General features: G+C 34.7%; 1 protein-coding gene across 8 annotated transcripts in view; it reads right to left on the bottom strand.

The window, feature by feature from the left end:
• Nucleotides 1-25,375, bottom strand: part of LINGO2 (leucine rich repeat and Ig domain containing 2) — a 585,167-nt gene that overhangs the window by 25,221 nt on the left and 534,571 nt on the right. The window contains exon 1 of one of the 8 annotated variants that reach the window (XM_063455168.1): nucleotides 19,927-19,992. The exons of the other annotated variants lie outside the window; for them this stretch is intronic. Within the exon in view, the coding sequence (XP_063311238.1) occupies nucleotides 19,927-19,967 (41 nt within the window). The 5' untranslated portion in view covers nucleotides 19,968-19,992. Of the gene's footprint in view, nucleotides 1-19,926; nucleotides 19,993-25,375 lie in introns of those variants that run through there. 8 annotated transcript variants of the gene reach the window in all.

Genomic DNA, 25,375 nt, shown 5'->3' with positions numbered 1-25,375 from the left:
TTTCTTTTGTTTGTTCCAGGTGTAGTGGTAATGAGCGTTTTTAAATGTATTTTTTAACTTTTTAAAACTTTTTTTACTTTTTAAAACTATTTTTAAACTTTTGTTTTGCTTATTAATTTTTTTAAGTTTCCTAAACTTTCGTAAAACTTTTTTTTACAGATTTAACATTTTTCTAAGCTTTTTTTCTTACCGTTAACCTAACTAGCAGTAAGCAGCACTAACAGTAAATTCACCATGTTCCCATAACTCCCACCCACCCCAGCTAGCAAAATATTTAATTATACAATATTTAAATTAGTTAATTAAATAAATTTAACCCCTCAGGGTTAAAAAATAACTAAAAGTTAATCGTCAGGGGTTAAAAAAAATTAGATCACAGTATAATACTGTGATCTGTATTTTGATCACTGTAGGCAGTGATCGACAGGCAGGGAAGGGATTAATTTTTTTTTGAACTTGGTAAAGGGTTTATTTTTTTTTAATTTTTTACTTAAACGTTATTAAAACTTTTTTTAACGTAATTTTTTAACTTTTTAAAGCTTATTTTAAAACTTTCTTTAACGTTAACCCCTAGTTAGCCTAACACTAAATCCCCCAATTCCCCACTAACTTCCACCCTCCCCAGCTAGCTAAATTTATAATTTTAAAATATTTAAATTAATTAATAAAATAAATTTAACCCCTGAGGGTTAAAAAAAAGAATTAACCCTCAGGGGTTAAAAAAAAATCAGATCATAGTAAAATGTAATCCCTGCCAATTGATCACTGTAGTCAGTGATCAATTGGCAGGGAAGGGGTTAATTTTTTATTAAACTGGGTAAAGGGGGGTGGGATTTTAATTTTACTTTATTTATTTTTTAACAGGGGGCAGGATCACTGATGAATGATCCGTCTCCCTGCACTTCACAGTGAACCCAGAAGTGCAGGGAGGCGGAAGGTAAGTATACACAGCACATGTGCTCGCTCTGACATGCTGTCAGAGTGGGCACATGTGCTGGGACAGCGCAAGTCGGTGCTCCTGGTCTGCCTCTAATACAGAGGCAGACCGGAGCACCATTAACCCCGCAATCGCCGCAATTGCAGCGATCTGGGGTTAATTTTAACGGTCATTATGGCAATCCCCTGAGTGACGGACCTTGTCCGTCACTCGTCGTTAAGGGGTTAAAATAATTTGCAAATGCCCACCCAGAATCCTTTGCGGTAGTAACATCACTGCAGATTTGTGATTTCTGTGGGAAAAGAAAGTCTTATGGCTTGACTGGTGTGCAGATTTTTGTTTAACATTGCATTTATATATATATATATATATATATATATATATATATATATATATATATATATATATATATATATATGGAATAATCCAGGATGCACTCACAGGTCTTTCACTGGAATGATGTGATTTAATGTGAAAAAATTACATTCAGCAAAGCAATCAACGTTTCGACCCTTTCGGGTCTTGTTCAAGATCTTGAAAAAGACACCATAGGGTCGAAACGTTGATTGCTTTGCTGAATGTAATTTTTTCACATTAAATCACATTGTTCCACTGAAAGACCTGTGAGTCCATCCTGGATTATTTCATATTTTATATATTAAACGCGAATAGCACCCAGGCTATTATATTGCTAATACTCTAAAGGAGAGTGCCAAGCCTTCAACATTTTTTATATATATAATCACGATCCTGCACTCACATTTGTAGTGCCACGGTGCTATTTCAGCCAAATCCACATAAATCTCCATGAAGAAAGGCACATGTTGGACTTTTTGAAGAAAATTATTTAAAATTCTGGTTCTTGCTTTCAAATCTCTACATAATGCTGCTCCCACCTATCTATCCTCCCTTATACACAAGTATGTCCCGTCTAGGTCCTTACGATCTGCTGAAGACGTCTATCGTCTGTCCGTACTCCCACCTCTGATGCTCGCCTTCAAGATTTCTCGAGGGCTGCACCGTTCCTGTGGAACTCACTTCCCTCCTCCGTTAGATGCTCCCAAGTCTCCACTCCTTCAAAAAATCGTAAAAAACCCCACTTCTTCATAAAAGCGTAAACTGTTAATAGCTCCCAACTGATTCCTCTTCTGCAACTGTCACTAGTCTAATACTATCCTTACCTTTTTGTGTAATTTTGCCCCACTCCCTCTAGCATGTAAGCTCATTGAGCAGGGCCCTCAACCCCTCTGTTCCTGTGTGTCCAACTTGTCTGGTTACAACTACATGTCTGTTCGTCCACCCATTGCAAAGTGCTGCGGAATTTGACGGCGCTCTATAAATATCATAATAATAATAATAATAATCTTTATTAATAACACACAGGTTACAGCAAATTGACGTTTTAGTACTTCCTGATGAAAGTCCTATGATGGACTGAAACATCGATTTGCTGTAACCCGTGTTTTATTAATAAAGATAAATTGTTTTCTTCAAAAAGCCCAGCGTGTGCCTTTCTTTGTGGAGCTATATATATATATATATGAAATCTGACACTATATGTGTGTGTGTGTGTGCATGCGTGCGTGTTTGTGTGTGCATTTATTTGTATCCTTTATTTGTATCACTATCGGGACAAAATTTAAATTAATGGTTTCAGCAGAAAATAGCAACTGCTGTCCAGCAATCTAACTCCCATCAGTTTCAGGCAGACAGGAAACACATTTCCCAGTGCTATTCTAAGATCAAACTGACCATAAACCAACATTAACTCATATGTTCCCAAACCAACATTAACCCTAAAATAACTTTATACCTTATTGTAAAATGTAGTAAAACAAAAATATAGAGGACACTGAAACATTTATTTTGGAAATCTCACGGTTCAGTCTTGCTATGTACCATATTTCCAGAACCAATTATGACATATTTTCCATTATACAAAGCTCACCATTATGCACCCCCCTTCTCCTGAGAAGAGAAGTACATAAAGTAGAAAAACAAAAAACAAAAAAACTGATATAATCCCAATACTGATAGAATTGGTAAAAGAAAATAGAGGTAGACATTGAGAGTGACTGAGTTAAGATTGTGCCAGAAATTATAAACTACCTAGTGAGAGAAAGTGATAAATAGGGGGGGGGGGAGCAATACTCAAATCAACAGTGTTGAAATAAATGCTATAGGCACTATAACTTCCCCTTATTGAAGTTGTTATAGTGCCTCAGGTAAACCCCCTGTTTCCTTGAAAATGTTAAGAGTACGCCACTGCAATCATGACTTCTCATATAGAATCAATGCATGCAGTGTTACTCTATGAAAAGATTTTGATTGGTGGATCATGTTGAGTGCCACACATGCGCCTACATGCCCCGATTGTCCTCTATGAATGTCACTTTAAGATAAAAAAAAAAAGATTGAGAGAAAGATCAGCCAGGCAGTGATACGATGGAAAGAAGACAGAAAAAAAAGATAGATAGCATGAAATGTAAATAAAAGATAAAAAAAATGGAATACAGGAAAGACACAAAAAGAGACAGAATGTGGAGTTGGTTGCATAAAGGGACACTCAAGGTACCAATACAACTTTTCAATTATAGCATTTGGTCTAGATTATTATCTATATTTTATGCCTGGTTCTGCCCCTTCACTCTAAAATATTTCTTACTTACTGGTTGCTATACTTTTTCATTACCTGTGCTGAAACATAGTTGTATATGTCATCAGAAAGCAGAGAGATACTTGTGTGTGCAGCAATGAGCTTTCTGTATTGAGCTATATGCAGTGATATTGTGTGTGTATGTCAGTACGTTTTCTGTAGTGAGATGTATAGCAAGCTTGTGTGTATTGAGCATTCTGTATTGAGCTGTTTGTGTTAGTAAGCTTGTATGTAGTAAAATATGTGCACTATGAAATATTTTATAAATAAATAAACTAGTGAACCTGTCTGTGTGTGTGTCAATGAGATTGATTTGAGATTTTTCAGTGTGCCGTTGTGTGCCAGTCAGATATATATATATATATATATATATATATATATATATATATATATATATATACACATACACCAATATCTATATAAATTATTGTGCAGCTTTTTTGGGGGGGGCAGGGAGTTGTTGTATTTTTCTCCATTTAATCCAGTGTTGTTATTACCAATACATAGTAATGCCTTGTATTCACTTGAATCATGCTTCTTTCAGCAACCATAACTGACAAGGAGAGATGGTGAATAGAGTGCTACTCACCATAGTGCTACTGTTAAAAAACACTGATCTACTGTGCGTGTGTATCAGACAGATAGGCAGTCTCACAGAGGCAGGTGTATAGGGAATGTGGAAGCCCATCTATCAAGCTTAAACAGCTTTGATCCTTTCCACTTAGTTTTCAGATGCCGCCACAGCACTGAAACAGCGCTAGTTCGAGTGCTAAATTATCTCCTTATGGCGAAAGACAAAGGTGATAACTCCATCCTTATCCTCTTGGATCTCTCAGCTGCATTTGACACCACTGACTATAGGATTTTAATAGAGCACTTGCAGCACATATGTGGTCTAGGAGGCAGAGTCCTTAACTGGTTTAAATCTTACCTCACTGATAGATCACAGAGAGTAACATCAGGATCAAGCTCATTGGCACCAACATAACTGGCCTGTGGAGTTCCACAAGGATCCATCTTGTCTCCCATGCTATTCGCAATTTACTTGCTACCACTGGGGGACATCATTAGGTGACATGGCCTAAGGCAGGCATAGGCAACCAGCATTATGGGTGTAAGAGCATTATGGGGGATGTAGTCCACAAGATCTGGAGTGCCGAAGGTTGCCTATCCCTGGCCTAATCATTGTTACGCTGATGACATAAAACTTTACTTCTCCTTTGCTCCAGATACCACAGATCCAACATCCCGCATCAACAGCGCTTAGCAGACCTCATAGAACGGATGAATGCTAGTTGACTTAAAGTGAACCGGACAAAACAGAGTTACTCTTGGTGAGGAGACCCCGGGAAACAAAAACATCTCATGATCACCCAACTGGCCTGGAGCTTGGAGGCTCTGAACTTATTAGTCATCAAAGGTACAAATCCATTGAGTGCTGGTTGACTCTGGACTATAATTTAAACAGCAATTTCCTTCATAATAAAATCTGCCTACTTTCATCTGAAAAACATAGCCAGGATACAACACTTAATTCCACCGGTAGATATGCCAACATTAATCCATGCATTTGTACCCTCTCAGCTAGATTACTGCAATGTACTATACTTGGGCCTCCTAGATAAAGAACTCCATTGCCTTCAGACTGCACAAAAATGCAGCAGCCAGACTACTGACCAATCAAACTCGCTCCTGCCACATAACACCTGTTCTCTCCCTGCAGTGGCTTTCAATTAAATGGCAAACATATTTTAAAATTGTCCTTCTATCCTTCAAAGCCTTAAACAATCAAGGCACACAGTACCTGAAAGAGCTCCTAACACCCTACATTCCATCCCGTTCACTTTGTTCTGCCAACAAATCCTTCCTGTCAGTGCCAAGAATTAAGACAGACTCAGGTTCCAGAGCATTCAGCCACGCTGCCTCTACCTTCTGGAACTCTTTACCGTGCGCAATCAGAGAGGCACCATCCTTACAGACTTTTAAAGAACTGCTGTAGACCCAGCTGACCTTCAGAAACTCCTAACTTGTATGTCTTTATGTTTGTATACCGGTAAAGTGCTTTGAGCCTCACAGGGAGAAAAGCGCTAGAAAAATCACAAATTATTATTAATATTATTATTGTGGTCACTCTAAAGTCAGTATTGTATTATACACATGAAATATATGTAAACACTCTTCTCTGAAGCACCCAGTCGTCCAAGACATGGGACAGACATGTTCCAGTAATTAACACTCATACACACCACTTGTCTCCAAATTAGCAGCCAGATCATGCTTAATTTACATTACTTACTCTATACATTAATATAAAACAAAGTACATACAAACGTTGATACCAATAGCAACTTTACCAAGCAAGCAAGTCCTGTCTGTAATATGGCTGTGGGAAGGTTCTATGTCACCTACACATGAAACCTTAACATCAGTAAATAAAACCCCTTAAAATCACATTTTATTTCTATTATACAATCGTTCTAATTGCATCTGTCACCACCATTGCTTCTGTGAGACATCTTTACAAATAATTTGGTATGGTAATTTGCTCTGGAGGGAGTAATTTGTAAATGTGATTTTGATGTCCTTATAATAAATCACAATCAGATTAGTGAAATAGTAGGTACTAGATATTCTGCATGTTTCCTTGTTCATATCTCTTTGTGTTCTCTGTATATTTATTATGAAGAAATAAACAAAAAAAACAAAAAAAAAAAAGATTTTCCACTACCCCAGCTTATTTAGTTAATCCAGTAAACATCACATCAGGGATCCTATGGTGTATTCAGAAAGTTTTTAAATCCCTTTTTTCACTTTTTTTTTCCTCATGTTTCGGCCTCAGTTACAGTTGTTTAAATTATATTTTTCACATAGGTATTCGACTTTTAATTCAGTACTGAATTGAAGCACCTTTGACAATGATTTGTCACATCCTGCCCTGTTCTGTGGAGATGTCTGGCCTTGGCTTCTGGTATCCAGTACTCTTTTTACAATTCTTGTTTAGTTTTTCTTGGTTTTTTGGTTTTCTATTCTATGTCTGGTTTTCTTTATGCTGGGATTTCTGGGTTCATTCTTATATTCCGTCCCTGGATTTCCCAGTCTCTTGGGTTCATTTAAATGTTTGTTTTATTTGCCACACCCGTTTGTTTTCCATTATTGCTTTTTGTTTCAGTGTTTCCTTCAGGCAGCTGCTCAAGGCTTCTGCCCTTTCTTGCAGGTAAGTACTATATATGTCTTCTTTGGTTGTTTTAGCATACATTAGTCAGTGTAGGACCTGCCATATATGGGGTACATTGGCGTTGTTGGCAGGCTTATGCAATGTATGATCATATAGTGTGACTAAATCCCCATGATTTTCATATATAGTGCTTAGTTATTTCTCCTCTTGTTTTTCCTATCTTCTCTTGTCTTGTTTTATTTTGTAATCCCAGTCCATGTACAATCCTGTCTGGTTCTGCCCCTGTTTAGTTAATGTTCCCTTATGTATTGTGTACATGTTCTGGGTTTAGCTTTCTATCCTTCTCTGGTTCTGGGTTCTACTAGTTTTGTCTTGTTTTCTTGTTTGGTGCCTGTTCTAGTCTTGCCTTGTTTCTGTACTGGATACATGTCTGCTGCAGAGCCCTTCCGTCTAGAATTTATTGGACAGAATACTAGCACTAACAGAGGTAATGAGATGATCTCTGCAATCAATATGAATAATGACAAGTACTTGTTTGTTTTTTTTAAATGTAAGACTTAAAGTTCTCTTTGCACAGAAAGGTAATACATTTACACTCAAATAGTCTTAAAATTGACTAAAAGAAAAAGAGTACCTTTTTAGGAGGTAACCACAGTTGTGCAATTGAGATGTACCTGGACATTTATTCGGTAAACAGTAATCTTAATACTTTGATTTCTAATGAGCATTTCTATTCATTACCACATAACAATTTGACCTCCCAAGAGAGAATGGTCCTCATGGAATTAAGCAGGTGTACTGAACTAACAATTAACCTACTGATAAGGGAGATTCTACTGTGGTAATGAATACCACAGATTACATCAAAGAAATGGGATGCCAATAAGTGACAGTGATCAAAATGCACACCACAACAGCTACAACTTGAATTTATAAATTCTTTATTCAAACAAATAATGTTTATAATACAGAAAAACGAGCCACCAATACCTCCATCGTTCCGTCACCTCACTGGCTGCCTTTCTCCAGAGTGCCTGTATCTGTACATACATTTGTCTGCTTAAATCTCCCCTCCACAGCTGATGGCCATCAGTATCAAATCACAACTGGTATCGGTATATACCTATACCTAACTGCCTCCCATATATTGTGTTAACAACTAACATTAAATCCCCATGCAAAAAGTAAGAGGACAAACGGAGCATACCCCATGAAGCTCTCCTCCATACATAGACACTCATTATCGTTTTTGCACATGCTTATCTGGTACTACAGTAGTGCATCTTTCTTGTTGGCATATCCCCACAGTTCCCAAGCTGACCGCAATATTCACGCATGAGCAAGTCCTACTATGTCCGAACTAAGCACTATATACCTCACATATCTGTAAGATTAAATATATATATAAAAAGGGAATAAAATCAAGATCCTACATAGAAGTCCAGAAAGAAACATAATGCCTAATATGATAACTGAATGCTCACCACTATATACAAACTATTCATAAGACCGAACTACCAATAGAGAATCAATCAGCACATTCACCAATAAGAATTAAATAAAACATCATAAACTAAGCGCAAAATATATTTACTAAAATTACACCCAGTGCAATAATAGAATATTAGGACATAATCACCACATAATCCAAATAAAATCAGATAAACATTACATATCAGGATAATAACATCATATAGGGATTTCATGTATGTTTTTTCATTATGGGGAATCCCAGATACATGCACAATAACACCAAATGCAATGCAACAATACAATGTAATTGTAGTATTATATACAATAGGGACCAAAATAACCAAATAAAACAAATTTGATATCTTATTATAATGCCAATAACAATATATGGAGTCCTTTAATTCATCGGTCCTCACAAGCCAGGTCGCTATTTACAACTGTAAATTCAACAAACAAAATAGACTGCAGCATTACATTTACCAAAATTGCTTACTTAAAGTAATATCTCAATAATACTTATCCCTATATTTAAGAAAATATACATTGTAAGACAATACATATTGTTACTGGATGCATGATGCATGTTTGTATCACATCTTTAGGAAATTGAGGGATAGTTTACCCCATATTTAGGAATTTCAACATTTGCTCCAAATCACCTATCATAAAAAGATAGAAATGTTGCTAGCCAATAAGTCAGAGGAACGCAGATATGAAGTGAAACATTCCACTGTCCACACCTGTCTGTGGTGTGCCAGCTGTAACAGGGTTATTAAAGGTAATAATTGTACACATCCAAACATAGTTAAGACATAGCATGTTAAAGGGATTTTTAAACTTGTGAATCTTTATATCTTGTAGAAATACTTAAATGTTCTTGTGGCAAAAAATTACATTGGTGAAACTACTGAGAAAGTCAAAGATTGTATTTCTAAATATAGATCTACTATCCGCACCAGGAACTTAGACCTACCCATGCCTAGCCATATTCTTGAAGCTAAGCATAATTTCTGTCAGTAATGTTTTCAGGTGATTGAGGAGGTGGATTTCCTCGGACAAGGGGGTGACTATTGATATATATACTATACTATATACCAGGAACATCTTAAAACGAGGGAACTCTTTTGGCACCTCTAAGCAAATTACCATCTTCTGGAATGAGAAGGCCTTCATAGCGATTCCTATGGTAATATATACGATGGCTACATTACAAGATGAATATACCATGACACATTGTTGATTTAGAGAAAGAAAGGGTGGTACCTAATTGTCTATCAATGTAAATTTATTGTTTTTTTATTATATATTTGTTTAAGTGTAGATATATATATCACACACACTATAATTGAAGTACAGCATCAATATACATAGCATCAAATATGTTTCACATCTAACCTAGATAGGTTTGTGGAATGATAGGTACTTGAGATTACTGTGCATGTTTCTTTGTTTATGTCTCTTTGTGTTCTCTCTAGTAACAGCCTTGATACTGTATGTCAACATGTATCACTCTGTTTGTTCTTTTTCCTAGTCACAGAAGTGTGCGGGGGATCCACATGGCTTGCAGTGCTTACATAATGAGTAATCTAACATGTGACCTTATTCTTCCTTCTATAGTTCTATCCCTGACCTGAACAAAAACAGACTTCATCCAGTTCTTAGATTTCACCCTATGTCTGCTCCATATATTTCCCTCTATATTCATCAGGACCATCAGTTAAACCACCAACCTTGTATCTACTTGTCCTTCTAAATATTGTCAATAATAATATCGATTGCTCCTGATTCTAATACTTGGGTTTTTTATGACTGTGACATTTAAAATATCCTTAATAAGGGAACTCTATAACAAATGTCATGAAGTTAGGTGTATGGATAGGGTCTTCTTGCATACGTGGAAATTAATCTCTTATTTTTTTTTTCAACCAAGTAACTCTGACACAGGCTGTTGTTGAGGATCCAAGACAGTGATGGTGAACCTTTTTGAGCCTGAGTGTCAAAACTGCATCTTGAAACCAACATATGTATGTGAAAGTTCCCATTATGTACTTAAACATGAAAATGAAAGGCTTTTTTATTTATATAAATACTTCACATAATTGCCTGCTTATTTTAGTTATGAACCAGTTTCTGAATACAGTTTTTAAAAAAAGATAAGGAATTTATATAAAAAAACAACATGTTTACAGAGGTGCATACAGTTAAACTATAATAATATACTGATGGGCATCTTGTCAACCCATGAGTTTTGCAAATCCCTTTAAATATATATTCTACAATTTGCTTCGCACCAAACCTTATCTTATTATTATTCAATGAACCTGGAGGTGTATTTAAGTATATGCACACATGGTTTGGCCCAAACATATAACACCATATGAGCACTATACTGCTTCCAATGTACTAACATAGAAAGTCAAGCAGGACAGAGATGATGCTGAGCACAGTGATGCTGACAGCTCTCCTCCCTAGAGGACACAACGTGAATGGTTGCTAGCCTTTAGTTGGGCAGGCTCCCGTGATGGGTCATATTGTAGTCACTAGAAGCTGCCAATCAAAGCTGCAGACACTTCAGTAGTGTTAAGTAGGCACACTGCGGTACCCATGATGTGGTGAACTATGGCTTGCAGAGGCAGCAGAGAGGTCCCTGTGTGCCATTTGGGCCATGTTTGCCATAGGTTTGCCATTGCCAAGCTAAGGAAAAGTAAGATGATAATATATATTAGATTTATGTATGGTGAAAAAAAAGCTACTTTAAGGTATTTTGAAGGTGGCAAAATTGTCATTAGATGTATATAACTAGAGAATACATCTGCATTCTTGTTTTATAAGTTTTATGTTTAGTAAGAAACTTGTTTCATTATTGGTAAATATTGATGTTAACATTTCTCTTTGGCATCAGAGTATCATCAACACAAAAATTCCCCAATGCTTTGTGAAGTTACGTCCGCCAACTCTTCCTTTAACTGCTGCCAAAGTATTCACATTGAAACTGCTTAAGTTGATGAATGATATTAAGCAAAGTACAAAAGTTATAATTACAGCACTGTACATGATGTCTATTAATTACTCATATATGTCTTGTAGTGTTTAAAAGATGAATTATGCACATATTGCTAACATTTTTGTTCATTTGTCCAACCATACATTTATGTTTTTATGTGTGTGTGTGTGTGTATATATATATATATATATAACATGTTAAACATAAAATAAAACATGCAGCATAATAATAACACTGCTATTTAAATTGGACATTTGACTATTCATGTATACCAAAGCAATACATAGTTTACTTTATAGTAAAATATGATTTCATTAAAAAACAAACTACTTCACTTAATTCTGTTTGCTACCTAAAATGAATTGCAGAACTGACATTCTCATTAACCGGGAAGTGGCTAAGCTATATCAGACAATTTCTAGGTTCTAATTCACTTTCCGAGGTTCTACAGCCCCTTGCATACTCCTTTGATGTTTTCTTTAAAATCCACTTTTGGTCTTGTTCAGAGGACTAATCTCCATAAGAAGAGCATTCATACATAAGAGCTGCTGGAAATGTCAGTGGAGATGTGTTGAAAGAAAGATTGCTTGAATAGAAGAAATGAGAGAGCCAGGTTTAGAAATATTTCTGGGAATCGCAAATATGCACTTAGGGGGAAAATTGGTACAACCTATTTTGCCATTGGATTAACTAGGTGAATAGCAAGAACATGGGGCATGGGCTCAGGTTAACAAATGCAGAGTAGGAAAATTTAAAGCTTATATCACCTCATTACCTCCTACACCACCTCTTACATAAATGACTCTGCATGAGTACAATTCCTCAAGCAGGACAAGGCTTCCTCATGATGCTGGAACCCTGGCTTCATTGCCAACATCTGTCGCTTAATATCAAAATGTCTTTAGAAAAGTGATGTCAGACAAAAAAGGAGAATTGACAGAAGAAGGTTCTCCCGGTCACTCATTTCTTGGCATAGAAGAATAAGCTGAGAATTGATTGACGAGTGATGGAGAACAATATATTTATATTAATACAAACTCTACATATTTGCTACCAATTCTGTTAGGACAATGCAAAAATGAACTTGTGTCCCTAAATTAATGTTCACTTGTGTGCACCATGATGGTACATTTTATTATTATTTTATATGTTTATTATTGTTATTTTTAGTTATTATATTTATTATTATAAGAAAATGCTAATCATTGCTGTTTGATTCTCTCTTTTTTATACATCTTCCTCTGTCTAACTGATTTGTTTTATATATATATATATGTTATATAAGTGTTAACTTTGTAATATGCCTTTCAATGTAATCATTATATGTTTTATTAGTTTATTTACAAAGGGTTTTCACAGTTCCCAGCTGTTGTGAAATGAGAAGGATTACTTTATGATGAAGTAGCTGAGAAATAAAGTGCTAGAAAGGTCACCTGAATACATTTTACTGAACTTACAAACTTCCAAAACAACAAGCTAAGTGATCAAACAGGTCAGAAAATGACCGATGGCATTATTTCTTCTTACCTCGTTCAATCCTCCACCAGGAAAAAAAAAAATCACATCACTTGAGTTTGGCTTCAGATTTTACTTGTACTGTTGGTGAATAAATGTTTAAGTAAATCTACTTTGTCCTTTGGTATAAGTCATGTTCAAATAATTAATTCAAAGCACTAAAGCCCCATGGCTGTCAGGCTATTAAAATGCAATCTGTTAAGACTCTGTGTATGCCAAGCTACATAACCCATGCAAAAACAGTAAGGCAGAAGGCTACATATCAGAACGTCATGCTGCTTCCAAACAAAACAGTGCTATTTCACAATACAAGATTCCTCCATGTGTAATGTACAAATTATGACAATTGGCATTAACTTGAAATGGATATATACCTAATAGTAAGCAGACAAAGGGCATTAAATTCATACATATGCTATTAGACAGACCTAAAACTTAAAGGGACGCTATAGTCGCTAAAACCACTTTAGCTTAGTGTATCAGTTTTGGTGTATAAATCATGCTTCTGAAGTTTCACTGCTCAATTCACTACCTCAATCAGAAGTTAAGTTACTTTTGTTTCTGTTTATGCAGCCCTTTTGAAATTTGAAAACCATCCCCAGAAATGATGTAGCCCAGAAACTGTACCTTATTCAAATCAAACAGACATTTCTAAAATTTGCAGTATAACCCTTAAGAGTAAAGTACCTGTAAGTGGTTCGGACAAGTTTGTGATGAGACTCCATGTCAGAGAAATTACCTAGGATATCTTTCAGGTAAATAATTGCAAAAGATTACAAGTAATACCCAAATACTGAAGGGCACCACTAGGTATTTGTAATGGTCATTTTAAGTGTTGAATGCTGTTTTCCAGGTTGTATTTTCCACTTAAAGGGACACTATAGTCACCAAAACAAATTTAGTTTAATAAAGCTTTTGGGGTATAGATCATGCCTCTAAAGTTTCACTGGTCAATTTTCTGCCATTTAGTAGTTAAATCAATTTGTTTTCTGTTTATGCAGCCCTAGCCACATCACTTGTTTTATTGTGAGCACTGTCGCCTTATCTATTTCTCCCTGGATTCCGGTCATAATGAACCAAATGGACGCCTCCAATACATCTCATAAGTGGGGATTATACCACCACACGCTATATACGCTAGAGCTTGCTAAGGCTCTATAAAATGTGAGTGTGATAGCGTCATATTTTTACTACATAACTAGATTTGACATATTACACTATTTCTGCTCTTTCTGCTTTTGTCTTTCTATATACGTCAACAAGAAAATAAAGACAGCTGCCCTACCCAAAGAAAAGTTCTTGCTGTACTAAAGACTAAAACGACTACTATCAAGAAACTGTTACTAGTGAGGATTATCACATTTACTTATTTCTTGTTTGTTCCAAAGATCTATAAATATTTGTATACTGTCTATTGGTGCAACCCTTTTTTTTTTTTTATCTTTTTACATACTGACTCCTACCTCCATGATCACTTCAAATCACTGAAGTGTTCATTGTGTTTGGAGTAACGCTTTCATGATGTAAGGGTTAATTGTTTAAGAAATATTTTTTTTCCTAATATTATGGAACCAATTAAGTAACTTTGTAACCTAGTTCACCTTTTCATATTTAAAAGAAAAAGAGTGTGTCTACGGATAGAAAAAAGTGTTACCTAATAATACATTTGCAAATGGGTACATTTGACACCAAGCCGTGAATACACATTTACTGTCTTTGTTCTAGCTACCAAAGAAGCACACAAACATGTAAGCACATTTCATATTGCTGACAGTGTAGTTTGTTCACTAAACTATGTGCTGAGGTATCTTGCAAAATCATAAATAATAAACTTGAATATTTGTTTCAGACTGAACTGCAATTCATCTAAATTTGGGCCGATCAAGAGTTTGGATTTCTGAGATGAAATATAAAGGATTTATGGACTAAATTAACTGCACAATGCCAAACATGTTGGGGAAGGTGTAATATTCTAATCTGAATTCTGCCTTGTTGTGGCCCCAAAAAAATGTATAATTGATTTTTGGTGGACACTCACTATATTTTTCGACTTTATTTTTATTTTTTATTTGTTTTTATATTTATATTTCTTTATTTCAAAAGATATTTAAGCTGTTACAAATACAAAACATTAAACACGTTATATTTATAATTATACAGTATAGACAATAAAATAAAAAACATCATTACATTCAAATTGATGACCCTTAGTTATTAAATCTACTGGATGATTTTAGCTGGATGCAAGGACATTCCTTTCATACTTAATTCATTCAAGAGAGAGAGGCAGAAGAAGAGAAAAGAGAAAAAAAAAGAAAAAAAAAGAAACATGTTTCCCTTCAGGTTTACGAGGACCATGTCGCGGGGTAATCTAAGGGGACGGAGTCCCAAGATAATTCAGTTTATATTTTGAGATTCCTTATGCTGTGTCCAGGGATGCCAGATATGTCTATACTTATCTAATTCCTCTTTCAATGCATAGAATCCATATTCCATCTTACATTGAAATTCTAATTGATTTTGTACTTCCAACCAGTTCAGTGGTTCTGTTTTTTTCCATTGTCTTGCTACACAGATCTTAGTGGCCATTAGAATATTTTGTTACCAATAGGAAGATCAATATTAAACAAACATTTGTGGAGAAATAGTATGAATATTTGGGAACAAATTTTTGAGTAGATTACACAGGTTTGTTTTTAATACGTTCCGCAGTATGCAGTCCCACCAAATATGATAAATATTACCTATATCTGATAGACATCTCCAACAAAGATTTTAATTTGATTTAGAAATTCTATGCATGCACTGGGGAACCACATACCAATGGTACATTAGCTTATAATGTATTTAATTTGAGTGTTATGCAATTAATATTGCGTGTGATGAGAACTATTCCAGTAATCCATTCCTCCTGTGAGAAGGAACTATTCAGATCTTTTTCCCATTTAAGAAAAGGTGCATATTTAGTCATACTTTCCATACTATTTAATAATTCAATTGAGTTTTTCGACTTTATTAACAGATCAAGTGAGATGTGAAAAACTGGGTGAAGCAGAAGGATCAGTAAAAAAAAAATCTATATTTAAATATTTCATATTTATATTAATATTTAATTTACTGTTTCTCCTGTTTTTCCCTCTATGGGTTACTTTTTCTCAGTTGATCTGAACCCAAATGCTGGAAAAAAGGCTCCAATCAGTGTACTGCAAAAAAAACCATAACATTATGTAAAATATATTACTAAAAATTATTCCATAGAACCGATCTGTCTTGCCATGCAACAAAATTCAACTAAACTCACCAGTTCAACAAGCTTTATATTTTGCAAGTTATTCTAGGCAAAACAACATGTTTATCCTCTGAAGTGGGAATTGTTCAGAATTCAAAGTGAATTAAATGAAAATGATAGGAATAAAAACGGTGTTCCATCTCCTCCCTCCCCCCTTGTGCCTCCCCAATAGCAAATAAAGGGTTAAAAAAAACACCTTTTTTCACTTACCTGATTCCTTGGCGCTGGGTCGGGCATCTCCTTCCATGCATTCCTAATAGGAAAGAATTGCCTCAATGCTTTCTTTTAGGAATTTTCAAAACCCTGAATGTGTACATGCAAAGAGTGAGAATGTACAGCGTTGTTTCACCGAGTCAAACTCTGTGAAACTGGTATACAACCACTAGAGACAGTCTTAACCCTATTATGTAAACGTAGTTTCTCAAAAACTGCAGTGTTTTACATTGCATTGTTAAAAGAACAGGGACACAGCACCGGACCACTTCAATGAGATACGATTGTCTGAGTGCCTATAGTGTTCCTTTAAAACCCCTTAAGGACCAAACTTCTGGAATAAAAGGGAATCATGACATGTCACACATGTCATTTGTCCTTAAGGGGCTAAAGATAAAATTCACTTTTAGAATAGCTAATTCAGAGAATTTTTACAATACAGCCTATAATTAGAAATTTATTTTGAATTCACTCTAAATTCCTGCCAATTCATACCTCACCAGGAATTGACAATGACATTGTGAATTTGTTAATATTGAACAATTCAAGCAAAGCAAAAATGTATAACTGTACACGCACTTCTGTTCATGTCCTTCCTTCCATCTACCTACTTGCAAGTCTTACTGTTCTGATTTTATTGTTATAGCAGTGAGTCCAACCATTCAAATGACCAATAATATGGAATATCCTGTATGGTTATTTTAGGACTCACTACACTAGCCTGGCGTGACAACATCACCCTTCTCTCCTAGCAACTGCACACGGGCTCTTAAATTTTTAGAACATAGAGCTATATAGTTTTGCAAGTATATAAGTACAGTGTTATATGTTAAACAAATTTGTTCCATGAATAATGACATAATTTAAAAAGAGTCTGTAAATCATTGCTCATTATAAATAAAATATATCTGTTAAAGAACGAAGTATTACAAAAGTGGAAAGAGCTAAAATAAATAGCTAACAAAAGAGTAGCTGAATAGAATGTTACATATTTCAAGCGGAACATAACAAAACAGGCAGACAGCACTCAGCATCAGTGACCTTCTGTCCATTTACCGAACAACATGTCACGGTCTCTCATTTATGTTCAGAGCGTGCACATGGCAAGTGACTGCTTTATGGGTACAGAATGCAACATTTATTGTCTTTGAGTGAAAATTGAGTTATCTTGTATAAGTCCTTGTACAATTCAAAGCTGTCAATTTAAAATGCCAACACGTTTTGCAGATACTGGATTTATTCCTCTTTACCTTTGTGTTAAGTAAATATATCAGCAAATCATTTTCTTTAATTTGATTCACTTAGTTTCTTTGTAAACAATTGCCAGACCTTTAGTTTTTACCTTGCATTAGTCTGTAGCCCATATTAAACAACAATGCATGTACAATTGCATTTATATTACTGTAAATCTTAAATAAGTATGACACTGTTTTAATTTAATAATGTAATGCTACATTTCTAGGTAAGACAATAAACATATAGTACAAAAATATATATTTTAATGTAGTCGATATATTTAATCTGTAGACCAAGTATTTTTGCTATTCTCAAAACCTTATATTCCATATGTTTCAGTTAATCTGTAAGTGTTGCCACCCACTACTTGGTTGATTTTTATGGAGGGTTCTTATTGAAATAATATTATAGTCATCTTATTTGTAGTGGACATCAAGAGCAAAAAAATGGGTGGATTCTCTCAGACTTTGAATTAAGTTTACTTTTTTGACTCCCTATTAACATAAGATGACCATTGGGCAACTGCCGCAAATAGAGTGGGTGAGGCCACACAGCACATGGGTAATGACTATCTCCAACAAATTTAAATAGAAAATTCCATTCAGTCCAAAGCAGTGGGCCTCTCTACCCTGTATTGAAATACTTTTTTTTTTTTTTAATAGAGATTTGGAATAGAGTATAATTGGAATAGAATTATATAAAATTGCTAACGTTCCAGTTACTGCCACCTAAAATGTATGTGCGTACTAGACAAGCAATGGTTGCTGTCGATAAAGCAGTGGTAGGAAATCTTTTTTTCTCTCATGATCTGGTCCTCCCTGTCCTCAACAAATTCAGATCCTATGCTGGCTGGGTTAGAGCTGTCAGCTGACGCTCTAAACCAATCAGTAGCTCCCCAGTCTTAAAAAGAGGCACATAACTCCTAACAGGGTAATCACACAGAGTGATCAGCACTGGGCAGTATGCATAGCCCAACATTGATCAACCTTTACAGTGGGTGACCACATTGCAGTGAACTTGTAAGGATACCCAATCTTCTCAGACCCCAGGTTTCCCTCTCTCAGAGAGAATTCCAGGTGATGTCAGTAATGCTCACAGTACACAGCTCATCCGTTAGTATGCGACCACTAACTGTGGCAACAGCTGACAGAAGGAGCCCCAGATAGTGAGTAATACCTGGGGTTGCTAAGCATCCAGTAGGAAAACAGTCCCATTGGTAAAAATGTTCATGATGAAATTACTCTATTGTGGACTCTTTAGGCAAGGACAGACATGACAGAATAATCTGTCATGCATTAGGAGAAAATAAAGAAGCCTGATATAAAAAAAAAAAATATGTAGCCCTTTATAGTTGAGATGCATTTTCCAAATTGCTGGCTTATTTTTTTCTTCGTTCTAGAGTATGTTAATGCATTGGACTTATTTTAAGTGAGTAGTAGTTTTCTTCTCGAATGATAAATTATTTATGTATTACTGCAAGCAATAGATAAGTCTACTTTTTGAATTGATACATTTTCTACTTTACCAAATATTACTAACTTAGAAAATGTCGCTGTACCTTTATCTACTTGAAGGAAGTGTCAGTTATATAACCTGTTATTGTACCTTTTTTAACAATAATATTAAAAATATATATTTTCATGCTTGTCGCAATCATTTATTGACCAGTTGCCAATATCAAAAATGTTGTTAATTACCAGCTATTTCTATACTAAACTGGTAATGACTAGTAATTAGCAGATTTTATTAGTTTTAAACAACGTAATTATAAGCATGGATGGCATGTGAAGTTGTCAATAAATACCTGTGAAATTTGGTATGTAATACGTAAGAAAAAGGGCAAATTGCTCAAAAGATCACACGTGAAGTGTACATTCAATGAGTAGCGCCATTACGTAGTTGTTATGGCAATTAATTGGGAATTGCAAGTTTCTGTTGAATTTGGAAAATAGCAAACAGTGACTGGTGGTTGATAGGAGAGTAGTGAGTATTTTTATTTGCAAACAATCTACAAGCTTTTGGTATTAACAATACTTTATAGCTGTTTTTTTACTAACAGGCATAGAAACGAGCTCAGACAGGAAACAAGTTTATATTTGAAAAGTAGACATGAATATGAAACAAATCAGCCAATCTCAGGTTGATCCAAATGGAAAACAAATAACTGATTTAAATATAGTGGATGAATCTTAGTTTGCATGATAGAATAAATTGGAAGTATTCCTTTGAGGTTACAGTAAGTATGTAAATTCTGCCCCTTACTTAAAGATAACATGTTAGTTATATATTACGCATTAAGATTACGCAAATTCCATTATTGAAGCATTTCAATGAAAACATGGGAACACCATATACATATGCAATCATGATGGCAATGATACATTTAAAAGGTATTCTAAATGGAATGTTGAGAAGATGTGACTATTACCAGTGTGACAATGTGTTGAAGATGGCCCCTGCCTCTGTCATGCAGCATCGAAATGTCTAATCAGATCTGTGCAGGCATGCAGAAAATGGTTGCTGCGTGTTGTTGAGCTGTTCATTTCGATAAGTTCTAGTCATCTTTTATGCAAGTGTTAGAGTCAAATGCTGGCACACAGAGCACCCTAAAAGGAGGAACACTATTGAAAACAGGTTTTAACTAGAACTTTATTTTAATCAGGGGCAGCATGCTCATAAATCTACCACTTCATTTTTGTAATCGGTTACCTGCTCTGCATTAAGTAGTTTGGGTCCAAATGCCACATTCTCTGTGTAAACCCAGCTTTTAAACTTGAATTGAATATTTCTGATGCATACCTAATTATTTAATTTATGACCTATACACTCCAGATGGGTGGACTACATCTCCCATAATACTCTTACAGCATTTATATTGGCAGAGCAATACAGGAGATTCCACCACATTTGCAGTGCCGAAGGTTCTCTAATAGTTAATCCTAACTCCTTACTATGATTTATTTACTTATTTTTTATAAACTTTAAGCAAGAAAGCTATGTCCCCTGTTGCAATCAGACAATGCAAATGTTGCAGAATGGCACTGATTTTTTGTTTCATTGAATCAAGTAGAAGCTGTCGCAAATCAGTGACCCTTGTCGCTGTTCCCTTGCTTTGGGTTTCTGAACCATTTAGGGTGAGGGGGCAGGGAAATATCAAGCACAACCAAGCTTTGTGAATTGCACAGCTCTGTAAAGCATGAGGCATCAGAGGGAGAGAGGTAAGTAAGTGAATGCTTAATTCTCATGTCTCTAAGGTAAGCTCTAGGGGACAGGAAAAGCAAAATTCCTTGGTCTCTCTGCCAGCTAAAGGGTGAGAATACATTATGCTGATAAAAAAAAAAAATGAAAAATCCACTCATTGTATAGAAACCTTGTTTCCATGTTTCTAATGCACTTAAAACTATGTTTGACATCCTTGGTTTGGATGCACCTATAAATTATAGAAATGTGAATAAATTGAGAACAATGTATGGAGCAATTTTACAAGTGTGACAGCTACATTAAAATGGACAAAAATACAAAATAAAGCTATGAATACATTGTTCAAGCAAAATCACTATAGGTTTTCTATGATTCGAATTTCATGGAACACGGTAATCAATTCTTCTGGATCAAAAATCAAAAAGGTCAAGATTGTTTAAAATAATTGCTAATAAGAAATGAACCCACCAGACTCTTGTAAGCTGTCAAGATAAATTAATGTCCCTGGAAACAATGCTATTTATTTATGGCTTTTAGATTACTTGAATGATTTGTTTTTCTAATAGAATAATATTGAAATGGAAATTCCCTAATCTCCTCTTGTGGGATTAATAAACAGTTACGTTACATATTATTTGACATATTAATATTTTTGAAGACTGAATAAGGCATACATTTTCCAACACACAATCCTACAGAAATTACCAGTGGTAATTGTGGCACACTGATGCTGATTTGTGGTTTGAAAGAAGGAGAAATAGTCATAGTCAATCGAAATAAAAAATGAAATTCACTTGGAATATACAGTACATGTATAGGAACTGCATGGCTTTCTCTTACAGACTCCGTAATTTATAGCTTAATTTTGGGAATGTGGCTACATGTACTAAGTGGAATGGTGATCTATGACACAGAAGAATAATTCCCCTAATATTTAATATTCTCTTTGTCCTCCTCATTAATATGAAATCATTTTATACTGGCAGCAAGATAGGGAAGATACACGCAGATTTTTAATAGAGAATGTATATAGATGGTCATAGGTAACATTAGGCATATTTTGAATAATTCAACAATCAAATAAAAACAGAATTGCAAAATTAAAGGAACACTGACACTTCCTGTTTTGTGAATCTCCAAGAAGCAAAAGGACAGAGCTAAACAGAGCTGGATTTAAAATATAGGGGTTAAATTGACACCAAGGACCCCCTGACACCATAACAATATCATTCTGACAAAGTTGTTATGATGCTCTATGTTTTTTTTTTTTTTTAAGACAAAATATCTAATTAGGAGAATCTTTCCAGGCCATCTTTAGGGTTAGTTTTGCAATGTAGCAATTCAATACATTTCACAGTTTAGTGAATAACTAGGGCGGGTGGATATATATACCACTATCATCCTAATTACACCGGATTTAGTGCTCTTTCATTACAAAACTAAATATCATAAAATAATCCGTTCATTGGATGTTATGTTTCTAGTGGTTTACCAATGGCTTTCTGGAATCCATGTGATTGATGTTGGTACTGATGGCTAAGTGTTCTGGAAATTGTTTTCAGAATCGGTGTGGAGCAAAGAACAGCAAGGAAAATTGGCATTGCAATGTTGAATGAAATATTCAACAATCACAGCAGCAAAATTGCAGAAATCTCAACATATGCTGAGACAAAAATATTATCAGAGGGATAGGATAATGTTTTAGTTTATGATTGTGCTGCCACTGGCTGATCTGTTTTTCGTATTTTATGGTATTTCTGATCTTACTTTTAAAAATGGTATATTGTCAAATTGTCATTGTAAGACATTATCATGGTTTAATATGTTAGGTAGGCATCCCGAGAGGCTTGTACCAATAATTTAATATAAATAAATATATACTATTTTTTTGTGTTTGCCACTTGTAGTAAATTATCAATGAAATAACAGGTTATTAAATATCAGAATTAAAATGACTATATTGAAAATTAGAACATTTTATGGTCGGTTGATCTCAACACACTAATGTGTGACAATACACATTTCATACATGTAATAACTTTTGTATGGTAACACTATGGCACAGAAGACCCTGATGTTATTACCCAAAAGCTATTTTTAATAATTCTATTTGTGACTTGATAATACATGCCTCCTCTTATATGCTAGACACCTCTTTACATTTATACTTTACTTGGCAAACAAATGTGAAAAAAATAAAAAATAAAATTAAGTAGAAAGCACTGATAAATACATACAATCTAAATGTAAGATCTGCTTAACAAATAAATACAATATATAATATATATATGTTAGGGGCACCAAGGCCATAAATAGAAACAGAGAAAAGTAGTATGTGTGTGTGTATATATATATATATATATATATATATATATATATATATATATATATATATATATATATATATATATAAAAAATACAGAATCCAGCATACTCGCTTATTAACTAAACAGTGATTTCAAATCTTAGAGATTGTAATAGTTTTATTTCAAAAAACCTCACCTAGGCATAAGCCTGCCAACTACGTCAAAGTACCCCATATTCGGCAGGTCCTATCCTAATAGCAGCCTAATGCTTGCTCTTATGGGGTACTTTGATATAGTTGGCAGGCTTATGCAATGTATGATCATATAATGTAACTAAACCCCCATCATTTTTTGCCTAGGTGAGGTGTTTTTAAATAAAACTATTACAATCTCTAAGATTTGAAATCACTGTTTAGTTAATAAGCGAGTGCGGATTCCAGAGATTCAAGACTAAGGCAGTTTGGCAGTATGAGATGGGCAAATATTGTGTACAACAGGACAGAAGTGGACAAAGAAAATCAATTGTTATTATGTTTTTGTGATTATGCCAGAAAAAAATCTTTATTGTTATTATTTCAGTCTAAGGGCATTATACATTGATAGATAGCTATCAAATTAGATGGAATCAATTCAGCTTTCAAAACATTTCATTGAAAAGTAATAACTGTAAAATGACTTCTTACAATAACACCTAATTTCAGAATTTGATTTAAAACTCCTTACATATTTTGCAAAGCAATGCATTTAGGCTGCAACAATATAATAACTCCTTTATAATAGTTGCTCAGTGAACCAATGTGAAATATGCAAAGATGCCAATCTTCAGCTATTGTCTAATCCAAATGATTTATACATTGGATGTTTATGTGCAAACATTATTATTAAATAAATAATAATATATAAAATTAATTTATCCTTACATATTTTTATATTTTCATACTGAGAGGCTTTGCAAGAAGACCTTAGTTATGTGGTGTCAATTTGCCCAAAGCCTTACTTACAAACAATGTCACTGTTTATTATGTTTACTTGTGTGCTCTTTTGTTAATGGTTCAAACTAAATACATTTTAGGCTGACTTACCACATACTAAAACCAGGAAGTTATTAATGTTAAATGGATGCTATAAGCACCAAAACAACTTTTAACTGCGTGTTTTTGGTATATAGATCTTGCCCCTACAGTCTCACTGCTCAATTCCCTGCCATGTAGGCGTTAATTCATTTGTTTATGCAGCCCTTGGCATACCTTACCTGCATGTCACCTACATAGACTCGTTACAAATGTCTTGCTCCTCTAACAGCCTGCTAGGGTCTACAGGAGCCTCCTGTGTGTGATTAAAGTTCAATTAACAGGACAGGAAATAAAAAACTTCTAAAGTAAACACACTATGCTACCGCATTTGAATGAAAATGAAACTATGAATTTCCATGTGTGCTGTGTGAGTCACGGCCATGTATGGTGTGGCTAGGGCTTTATAAACATATTTATCTCTAAAATGGCAGATAATTCAACAGTGAGACTGCAGAGGTATGAGCTATACATTAAACATGCTTCAGTAGGTTTGTTGTTTTGGAGCTTAGGGTATCCCTTTAATATGGCTACACTAGTGCAGCCTGCATTTTAATCAGTGCCTCCATTTATTCTCATTTATTTAACCCCTAAAGGACACATGACATGTGTGACATGTCATGATTCCCTTTTATTCCAAAAGTTTGGTCCTTAAGGGGTTACATATGTAAAATGTTAAATAAAATGTTCATGTTCTCATATGGTAGTACAGCAATAAGCAAGGCTTTGTTGATGTCTTGAATTATTTGAGTAGAGAACAGATATATCATAATGTAATTTAACTGTATGCATGCAAACTTTATCTTGTTTAAAGTTAAACTTTATCTTATCTCTTAAATTCATCTTGCACGAAAAGGAGGAGGGGTCTGCAGGATCTCATGCACTTTTTACTCTTTTATGAGATATTTATGGTTGAGAGTGTGCTTAGCTTAAAGCTATTCCTCCACCATATAAACAAAAATGGGTTTCATGATGAGCAATCTTTTGGTAGAACATCAAGAATTCGCAGACTGTGATTGGTTATTATGAGTATTTCTATTTAACCCCTTAAGGACTGAGCCAAATGTACACGTGATCAAAAACAAAATGTAAACAAAAACTTGAAATTGCGCTATATGTCTGTTCAGGCGTAAATCGCCTCTTTCATATTATGTGCACCCACATTTATAATATATCATTTTATTCAAGGGAAACAGGCCTTTCATTTAACATCAAATATTTAGGTATGAAACATAATTTAATATGAATAAAATATAAAAAAATGGGAGAAAATAAGAATTAAAAATTTATTTTTAGTTCT

The sequence above is a fragment of the Pelobates fuscus genome, chromosome 5, assembly GCF_036172605.1.
Source record: "Pelobates fuscus isolate aPelFus1 chromosome 5, aPelFus1.pri, whole genome shotgun sequence".
Classification (NCBI taxonomy): domain Eukaryota; kingdom Metazoa; phylum Chordata; class Amphibia; order Anura; family Pelobatidae; genus Pelobates; species Pelobates fuscus.
Note: the sequence above shows the minus strand (reverse complement) of the source record. Positions and strands in the feature narration are given on the sequence as shown.